At 36.8% G+C, this 10587-nt stretch overlaps 1 protein-coding gene across 2 annotated transcripts; it reads right to left on the bottom strand.

Moving 5' to 3' along the window:
- Positions 1-7898: 7898 nt before the first annotated feature.
- LOC139818741 (uncharacterized) lies at positions 7899-9780 on the bottom strand. Of its 2 annotated transcripts, XM_071787617.1 has the most exons (5): positions 9538-9780; positions 8961-9334; positions 8687-8854; positions 8343-8567; positions 7899-8239 (listed from the first exon to the last, which is right to left on the bottom strand). In XM_071787617.1, exons 2-5 carry the CDS (start codon positions 9097-9099, stop codon positions 7899-7901), a joined length of 873 nt encoding a protein of 290 aa, XP_071643718.1. In that variant the 5' UTR covers positions 9100-9334; positions 9538-9780. The 2 variants fall into 2 exon arrangements, with proteins under 2 accessions (XP_071643718.1, XP_071643717.1); XM_071787616.1 differs by having other exon boundaries at positions 8961-9780.
- Positions 9781-10587: the final 807 nt, after the last annotated feature.

Genomic DNA, 10587 nt, shown 5'->3' with positions numbered 1-10587 from the left:
ATTCATACGTGAATATACGTTTCCTAGTAGAATTTTCTTGAAAAAAAACCTACTTCTCCAATGTATGCTTCTGTTTCTCACTTGTGGAAAGTGTTTTACTGTAAAAATTATAGATTTGTTTAAAGTAACAAAACGTCATTTTTTTTTAAGAACCTTATTATTTCATACAATTTTCATATAGATCCTAATGTTCATGTCTTTTACAATAAATAAGTACTATATGTATCTCAGGTCTATATTCCACTTCTTAGCAAGAACTATTCTTACAAATTATCTGCCAATCTTCGATTATTTTAATATATGTGAGATAATTTTTCGTTTTTTTTCGTTTTTAAGACTAATAATAAACCAACAAACGCTAAAATTAAACCAACAATCATCAGCAAACGATTACGCATCGATTAGGCTTTTTTGAAATTAAAAATAAAATTTTTCCGGCTAACTTAATGCTAATTTTTCTTTTTAAATTTAAAAAAAAATTAAGAACCAACAAACGTTGTAATTAGGCCAACAATCACCAACAAACGACCAACAAACGATAAAAAAATATGAAAATTAATAAAGTCGAAGTTGACCGGCTAAGTTACCGGAGCTAGAGGCCACCCCGGCATTTTTCGTCAATTTTTCTGTGTCGCATTTTCCGACGCGCCGCCTGAGAAAGTGCAACTCAACTACGTCGTTTCGCTCGGTAACCGCACATGGTTTGCGTCCGTGCTAATGGTTCGTGTCCGAACTAGCCAGTTAGAGGGGATATGCTGCGGCCGTGGCGCACAGTGAAGCCGTTTGCGCGAATCGCGGAAAAAATTATGTTACTTGTGAAATATGTGCAATGAATGATCATAGAACCTTTCAATGTTGACTTATAAAAATTTCAAAAGTGTATATTTATTAAAAATTAATGATAGGAACAAGTTTTTGATTGAAATTAAATAAAAATTTAATTTACATTTAATTTACGTATAAGGGCAAAGTAATTCTTGCGTCTCATCGCTTAAGTCTAAATTTTTTTGATGTGGTTTACTTCTTAAACTAGTTATTAACGGATCGGATGACACGAGCATCATATGCATAACATCTTTATTTGTAAACAGACGGCTACATTTTCTACTATGATTAAGTCGGATATCGTTTATAGTCCTTATTTCTTGCCTCTTGAGCTTTTTTCGATAATGTCCCAACAGGTAACGCTGCATTTTCCGAGGCATTTTCTATAATTTCCTTACCGTGAAGAAGAATTTTATGAACGGTAATTGGCATAAAGTACCAAGAATATTTTTCAATAAATATTTCCGCTGCCTTGTACGCATAAGAACCGAATTTTTCTGAATTTATTTCTTCACCACAATTAATCGTTTGTAATATTGTGGAAAATCTTCTGATCAATTCCTCGTCAACTCCAGTTATTTCTGTTGTGATTTTTGGATCAGCAAAAAATCTTCGAGAAGTATTTCCGTCATTAGATGATCCGGAACCTTGTTTAACGATGTCTACCCTCAGTCCAAGTTTATTATAAAAAGCGTCTTGTATTTTTTTTTGTTTCTTCTTTTTGAACGCGTGTTTCTGGCGTTGTTGACCACTTATTCTTGAAAGACAAATTGTAGGCAATATGTAATATACATTCCATGAATTTGATTCGTGCGTGCAAGCGGTGACATTCCTAATTTGAGTGGTTCTTTTCTTTGTTAGACCTTTTATTAATTTCTGTTAAGTTGTTCATTTGAGATGGTTTGGAACCGCAAATGAAGCACGAAGATGATGAAGGCGTGTGGGTTACAGCTTGAGCTACCTTACCGTCTATCATCGTAAATATCATTTGATGATTTATTTTGAATGTGGTTCCGAACTTTTCTATTTCTGTTTCTCGTAATTGAGCAATTTCGTCATCCATACGTTGCTTTTCACTTTTTATTTTTTCAGCAGTTTTTTTTGTGTATTCAAATTGTATTGCTCTGCAATATCTCGTTGAAGAAGGTCGATCATTATTCCAAATATTGTATTTTTATAAAATTTATGTAACGAACCAATGACTAGTTAGTGCCAATTGTTATAAAAGACTTTTGCAGCAACAATGCACTCGAAACAACAATTATCCGTTGCGTTCTTTTCTCCTTTCAAGACATGAAAAGCTTTTCCATCTCCTATCAAGAATTAGTCACAGATGATGCCCTTACGTCTTACTTCATTTTACGATAAAAATATTATTATTTGGAATAATGATCGACCTTCTTCAACGAGATATTGCAGAGCAATACAATTTGAATACACAAAAAAAACTGCTAAAAAAATAAAAAGTGAAAAGCAACGTATGGATGACGAAATTGCTCAATTACGAGAAACAGAAATAGAAAAGTTCGGAACCACATTCAAAATAAATCATCAAATGATATTTACGATGATAGACGGTAAGGTAGCTCAAGCTGTAACCCACACGCCTTCATCATCTTCGTGCTTCATTTGCGGTTCCAAACCATCTCAAATGAACAACTTAACAGAAATTAATAAAAGGTCTAACAAAGAAAAGAACCACTCAAATTAGGAATGTCACCGCTTGCACGCACGAATCAAATTCATGGAATGTATATTACATATTGCCTACAATTTGTCTTTCAAGAATAAGTGGTCAACAACGCCAGAAACACGCGTTCAAAAAGAAGAAACAAAAAAAGAATACAAGACGCTTTTTATAATAAACTTGGACCGAGGGTAGACATCGTTAAACAAGGTTCCGGATCATCTAATGACGGAAATACTTCTCGAAGATTTTTTGCTGATCCAAAAATCACAACAGAAATAACTGGAGTTGACGAGGAATTGATCAGAAGATTTTCCACAATATTACAAACGATTAATTGTGGTGAAGAAATAAATTCAGAAAAATTCGGTTCTTATGCGTACAAGGCAGCGGAAATATTTATTGAAAAATATTCTTGGTACTTTATGCCAATTACCGTTCATAAAATTCTTCTTCACGGTAAGGAAATTATAGAAAATGCCTCGGAAAATGCAGCGTTACCTGTTGGGACATTATCGAAAAAAGCTCAAGAGGCAAGAAATAAGGACTATAAACGATATCCGACTTAATCATAGTAGAAAATGTAGCCGTCTGTTTACAAATAAAGATGTTATGCATATGATGCTCGTGTCATCCGATCCGTTAATAACTAGTTTAAGAAGTAAACCACATCAAAAAAATTTAGACTTAAGCGATGAGACGCAAGAATTACTTTGCCCTTATACGTAAATTAAATGTAAATTAAATTTTTATTTAATTTCAATCAAAAACTTGTTCCTATCATTAATTTTTAATAAATATACACTTTTGAAATTTTTATAAGTCAACATTGAAAGGTTCTATGATCATTCATTACACATATTTCACAAGTAACATAATTTTTTCCGCGATTCGCGCAAACGGCTTCACTGTGCGCCACGGCCGCAGCATATCCCCTCTAACTGGCTAGTTCGGACACGAACCATTAGCACGGACGCAAACCATGTGCGGTTACCGAGCGAAACGACGTAGTTGAGTTGCACTTTCTCAGGCGGCGCGTCGGAAAATGCGACACAGAAAAATTGACGAAAAATGCCGGGGTGGCCTCTCTCAGGTTTCTCTCTGTCCCTGTTTCGTTCTTTATTCGGTATACGCTAACGGTACGGCTATCAGGTTATGGGCCCAGTTATTTGCTGAATAAGAACGTGTTTCGTGGATTTCATTAAAAACGGATAAAGGATGGCCATGTCGACGGACGCCATAACCAAATACGTTATCCCGCGGGTCAATGCCACTAACTATTTTAATTGGCGGTTTCGTACGGAGATGTTGTTAAAAGAAAAAGGTATTTGGCATACAATTTGTGAGGACAGACCGTCACCAGTCACCTCCGATTGGACGAAAGCAGATGAAAAAGCACTGGCCACAATATCTTTGATGATCGACGATGATCAGATTCAGCATATTAGAACCTGCAAATATGCTAAGGACGCATGGACCGCGTTGAAAGAATTCCACGAACGTGACACGCCCGGTACTAAGATTAGAGTTCTTCGCACCATCATGCGACAACGTGCCGATGAGAACAGCGATATGGAAGCCCATGTGAATCGCATGAATGAGTTGTTCCAGCAGTTGTTGGCCCTCGGGGAAGAGCTTAATCCAGAATTTATTATGAGCGCAACGCTTCTCGGTTCATTACCAAGCAGTTATGATGGTTTGATCACAGCATTAGAGGCACGATCGGAAACCGAATTATCGTCATCTTTTGTGCGTTCTAAGATTATTGAAGAGTACCGACGGCGTAAGGATAGGGATAATGGAGGCCAAGGTGATTCACATGTACTAAAATTCTCAAATGATGGCACCAAGAAGTCTACGGCATGCTACTTCTGCAAGCGCAAAGGACATCTTCGCAATAAATGCGAGGATTATGCGAAATGGAAGGCGAAGAAAGGATTAACAGGTAATCAAAATAAATCAAAAGCTAATGTAATTAAGAACGATGATGCCTCTGATGAATTGTTATTTCTGGTTGGCAGGGCCAATGGTTGGATCCTTGATTCTGGGGCAACGTGTCATGTCAGCTGCAGACGTGAAAATTTCATTGAGTTTGACGGCGCACATAGCGAAAAGGTGTCGGTGGCAAACGGACAAGAAGTCAAAGCATCCGGCAAGGGCAAAGTGGCCGTAGTATTTATAAACAGCAGCGGTGACACGACAAGAGTAACGATTGAAAATGTCCTGTACGTCCCATCAATTGGAGGAAACCTAATTTCCGTAAAGCGATTGACAGAGAAAGGATTCAAAGTAGGATTCAGTGGAGGCACCTGTGAAATCCGTACCTGCGATGGAAAACGTCAAGTTGCTGTGGGTGATATCGTCGGGAATTTGTATCAGATGCGAATAGCAAACGAAGTAAATGCAGTTGCCAATTGTCAAAAGCTATGCATTCATCAATGGCACCGTGTTCTGGGTCATCGTGATATTGACATTGTCAAGAAGATTCCGTCAAATGGCTTTGTAACTGGAATGGAACTGGCAGGCTGTGGTTCCGGATGTAATAAGGGAAGTTGCGAAGTATGTATCCAAGGGAAGGTAACACGTGTACCTTTCGCAAAGGAATCACAGAATCGATCGTCTACGATATTGGATTTAATCCATAGTGATATCTGTGGCCCCATGCAGACAAAAAACTGCCTCAGGTTATCGTTATCTATTAACGTTTATTGATGATTTCTCGCGATATACCACAATCTACTTAATTAAAGAGAAATCAGAGGTATTCCAGAAATTTAAGGAATTCCATCAGTTGGTACAAAATCAATTTGGTAGAAAAATTAAATGTCTTCGCACAGATAGAGGTGGAGAATATCTCAGCAAGTCGTTCGTAAATTATTTGAACGAAAACGGTATCAAGTCTCAACGCACAGCACCACACTCGCCTCAGCAGAACGGGGTCGCTGAAAGGAAAAATAGGACCTTAATCGAAATGGCTCGATGCATGCTACTTGATGCAAACATGGAATATAGGTTCTGGGGCGAAGCAGTTACAACAGCAAATTTCCTGCAAAACAGACTTCCTTGGAAAAATGTAAATAAAACGCCGTTCGAGTATTGGCACGATAAAAAGCCAATTTATACAAACTTAAAACGTTTCGGTGCAGACTGTTATGTCAAAATTCCTGATGAGAATCGAAGAAAGTTGGATTTAAAGGCGCTTAAAGGAATTTTACTCGGTGTTGACATGGAGTCAAAAGCGTACAGAGTCTACGTACCAAGTTCTAGGAAGGTTTTAATATCAAGAGATGTTAAGTTTATTGAGGAAGAAAATCCTGCTGGTAAGCAATCAATTGAGGCGAAGAAGACTGTTACTCATGAAGATGCTATCGAGATTGTACCTTCTGACGACGGATTTCCGGCCCAAAATATTCCGAAGGATGAAAATATAACTGAAGATTCAAGCTCGACTGAAGGATCCAACGATGTCACGTATCAGCCTACTCCAGTGAGACGTTCCAGCAGACCGAATAAAGGCATTCAACCTCAACGATTAATCGAACAAATAAGCGTTGTAATGGATGGTGAACCATCAAATTTGAACGAAGCGCTTTCATGTCATCAAAGAAATAATTGGATTCGTGCTATGCAGGAGGAGCTAAGTTCATTAGAAGCTAATAAGACATGGGAGTTGGTCGCCTTACCCGAAGGCAAAAATTTAGTTGGCTGTAAATGGGTATACAAGCTGAAATCAGATGCAAGCGGAAACACAAGAAGATTTAAAGCAAGACTTGTAGCTCAGGGTTTTAGTCAAAAGTATGGTGTCGATTACGATCAAGTATTCGCACCTGTAGCCCGACAAACAACATTCAGGATATTCCTTTCCGTTGCTGCAAGTCGAAGAATGCTAGTCTTTCACTTCGACGTAAAGACTGCTTTTTTGAACGGTGTGCTGGAGGAGGAGATTTATATGCGTCAGCCACCCGGTTTCGAGAAAGAGGGAGCTGAGGACAAGGTATGTTTATTAATGAGGAGCATCTACGGGTTAAAACAGTCTGCACGCAATTGGAACGAAACGTTACACGAGATTTTAACCAAAGCAGGGTTTGTACAAAGCAAGACCGATCATTGTTTATACATATATTACGGAAGCGAAGGAATAGTATATGTTCTTGTATATGTAGATGACGTATTAGCAGCTGGGACCTCGATTGAAGAAATCAACAAGTTCGAGAAAATGCTTAAAGCAAACTTCGATATTGAAAATCTCGGTAAAGTAACGAGTTATTTAGGAATCAGAGTTGCGAAGCAAGATGATTGTTTTCTACTCGACCAACAAAAGTACATCTTAAATGTGACTGCGAGATTTCAATTGAGCGATGCTAAAGATTCAGATATACCGTTGAGTGCATCATATCAAAAGGAGCCAAACGAAGATATTATGCCAAATAACGACAAGTATCGTAGTGCAATTGGTCATTTACTATATATTTCAACAAATACACGTCCTGACATTGCGGCAGCAACTTGTATCTTATCGCAAAAGGTATCTAAACCAACAACGTCTGATTGGAATCAAGTTAAGAAATTAATTAGATATCTTAAGGGTACCTCATCGTTACGTTTAAAACTGGGGGATGTTAAGGACAACGAGAATCTAATTGGATTTGCCGATGCAAGTTGGGCTGAAGATCGAGAGACAAGGAAATCTAATTCCGGTTTCATATTCATGCTAGGAGGGGCGATTAGTTGGAGTTGCAAACAACAGGACTGCATCGCTTTGTCATCAACTGAAGCGGAATTTATCGCACTCTCTGAAGCATGCAAAGAATCGATTTGGATACAAAGACTTCTGAAGGATTTTAGATGGAGAGGACAAACTCATACCAAGATTTACGAAGATAATCAAAGCGTCTTGAAGATGATTATCAACGAAAAATTAAGTAATAGGACAAAACATATTGACACAAAAGTTCACTTTGTAAAGGACCACATTGATAAAAAGCATATCATATGCGAATATTGTCCGTCTGAAACTATGCTAGCCGATTTACTAACCAAAGGTTTAGCTAAAAATAAGTTCATTACATTAAAAGATCGCTGTAATTTAATTTATATTGATTAAGGAGGAGTGTTAGAGTCATATATAATCAAGATAAATTAAGGGTTTTATTTTCTTTTGGTTGCATACATTGGCGTGGTGTGGCGCTGTCATTCGCTTCACTCTAGTGAGCTTTTAGTTATGGCAACACTGACCTAAGCTTTTTTCTCTGCAATAACGTTTTTGTAACATTCATTGCCTTTCACGCGATTCTTTACTTATGTACTGGTCTGAATAAAAGTGTTGTATTGCAAGTACTTCATCCCTGTTTCGTTCTTTATTCGGTATACGCTAACGGTACGGCTATCATGTTTTTCTCAAATATCTGTAAGCTTTCGGGCTTACGCTTCTCAATGATATTGCAGCTGCAATATCCTCTGAAGACCAACGGGTTATCTTCTGCGTGGGATTCATTAAGAGTTTAACTTGTCCAGGTGTGAAAAAAGGACTTAGCATCTCTTGCAATTTGTTTTTCATCTCTTGCTCGTGTCCTTTATTAATATTCTTCATCTCTTTCTCATGCAGTTTATTAATCTGATCCAATTGAAGAACTTTATTTTGAAGAATTTCATTTTGGCGAACCAAGTCTGCATTTTCCCGTATCAGTTTCTGTATATCATCTTGATTGAAAGGAACTTGTATTGAACCTTCACGATAAGAAAATATAAAAATAAATAAATAAAACTTTGCTAAAAATTTAGTTAAGTAATAGAAATCTAACCAACAAAAAATCATAATACAAGGACGTACTAAAGTTATCACTGCTTGTACTTGTAGAGCATGATGCAACTGGATTCGCAGAGCTTGGTGTATCTCGAGTCTCAGAGCTCGATGCGACTTGAGTCACAGAGCATGATGCTTCTTCATTTGTGAAGCTTAATGCGACTTCATTTGCAAGCATCGATATCACAGAACTCTCAGAGCTCGATGCAACACAGTCTGTAGCAACGTGTGTACATTCTCTTACTTCTGTTCCTGAAAGTATATTTAATATATTGTATGGAAGACAGGAGTATTATTTATACATTATTAATATATAATCACTTAAAACATAAATCTATTCATATAAATAGAAGTAATGTCTATATACATACTCAAATCCTTCTCCACCACAGTTGTTGCATTGTCCTCTACAAATTCCATTGGAATTGCATCAAGTTTCAATGTCCGAGATTTCACAGGGCTATAGTTAGGTAGTAGCCCAAGTAGCCACGATCGATCTTTATATTGTGAAGAATGGAAATGTTGGGAACAAACCCGAGCTAGATAAACAAATTTTAAATAATGTATTTTATCAATTTTATTATATTTTATAATTTTTAATTTGTTAAATTCTATTTATCACCTATTAGTATTATATGTACATACCGTTGTTTGGGTTGACGTTTTCTTTGCAAAGTATTTTCCATTTCGCAATCATTTCTTGATTTTTTGGAAATGAAAAATATCTTACATTTTTTTTATTTCGCGACGTATTTTTACAGTTTTTAAAAGAACACGACGGCATTATAAAAGATTTTTTATATTACATTCACAAAAATCATAAAATTGCTACAAAACTGTGTATAACCTGTGTATACCGTGACACTTTCGTTTACTTTTATCGTCGCGTTGCTATCGGTTGGCTATAGTGATTTTGCAAGATGGCGGAAACTTGGTGCTGCGCAGAATGTGACGAAAATTCGTCCGAGAAGATAGCACACCTTATTACTTCCACCATGCTGACTTGTATGTCGGTGCATCTTTATGGAAAAATACACTCAACGTTTGGTGTTAACCGTTAAAAAAACACCAAAGAAAAACTCTTAAAGTTGGGTGTGATTTCGGACCGCCAATTGAATGTTAACCTTCAAATGATGGTTAACCTTCAATTGACGGTCCAAAATCACACCCAACTTTAAGGGTTTTTCTTTGGATGATGGTTGACCTTCAAGTGATAGTTAACCTTCAATTAATGGTTAATCCTTAAAAATAATGGTATAAAATGAACCCTCAAATGAAAGTAACAAATATGGCGTCCCAATGAGAATCTCTTAAGGGCTCCGCTCGCTGGACCGGACTTATCGCCTCGATCCTCCCTCTCGGACGCTAGCTGCCGCAGCTCTCCCTTTCCTGGCGGTGAGCTTAGCTCTCTGATGATCCGACTCTTGCTCGGTTGGTCTCCAGAACACGCGCCGCAACGATCAATCCGTCAAGAAAAAGGCAACGGACTCGACACGTTCAAAGAAACGCAAGCAAGTGCGGCCATGACACCTAACAAGAGAGGAAGGAGGCGGGAGCGGGGGCTCTTTGAAAGTGGCGACTCGCGCGTCGCGCCATCTAATGTGAAACGATCGGGCGTTGTAAAACGCAAAAAGAATTCGAACGCAATATCTGAACAAATTATTTAATTTTTAATAAGTCCAATTATTAATATTTATTTTCATAATTGAACTTATTTTTTATTTTGATAAATGTAAATACAAATATCTTATTGTATTAATATTTAATATTAATAATTTAATTAGTTGCTTAATTTAACTTCTTGTTTAATAAATGAGCGGATGTAGTACTGAAAATGTACCTAATGTTATATAATATTTTAATTTTCAAAATTGTCAAATTACAAACAGGAATTTTGTTGTGACTTTTACAGTTATAAAGTAACTATTTAATGGAAATAGAAACCTTAAAAAATTAATATTGCAACGCAATTATTGTAATGGTCAAATAAAAAAATATTTATACATTATCCATATGTCTGCCAATACAATATAATTTTTTATTCATATTGCATTTTATATAATGGCAATGTTTTCATTTAAAAAATTTGACTTGGGCTCTATTGGGCTCAATACAGGCCCTTGATCCAAAATCCAATAAGATCATCTATTGGCCCTCTTTAAACCTTTCAACTTTTATATCTGAAACACTTTTCCAATAAACCAAGCCGTCAATTGACACTTAACAAAAATTAACACAATACATTTAAACGACACCCAACGATAAAGGGATC

Source organism: Temnothorax longispinosus, chromosome 9, assembly GCF_030848805.1.
Source record: "Temnothorax longispinosus isolate EJ_2023e chromosome 9, Tlon_JGU_v1, whole genome shotgun sequence".
NCBI lineage: Eukaryota > Metazoa > Arthropoda > Insecta > Hymenoptera > Formicidae > Temnothorax > Temnothorax longispinosus.
The sequence above is the reverse complement of the archived record's forward strand: the minus strand, read 5'-3'. Positions and strand labels throughout refer to the sequence as shown.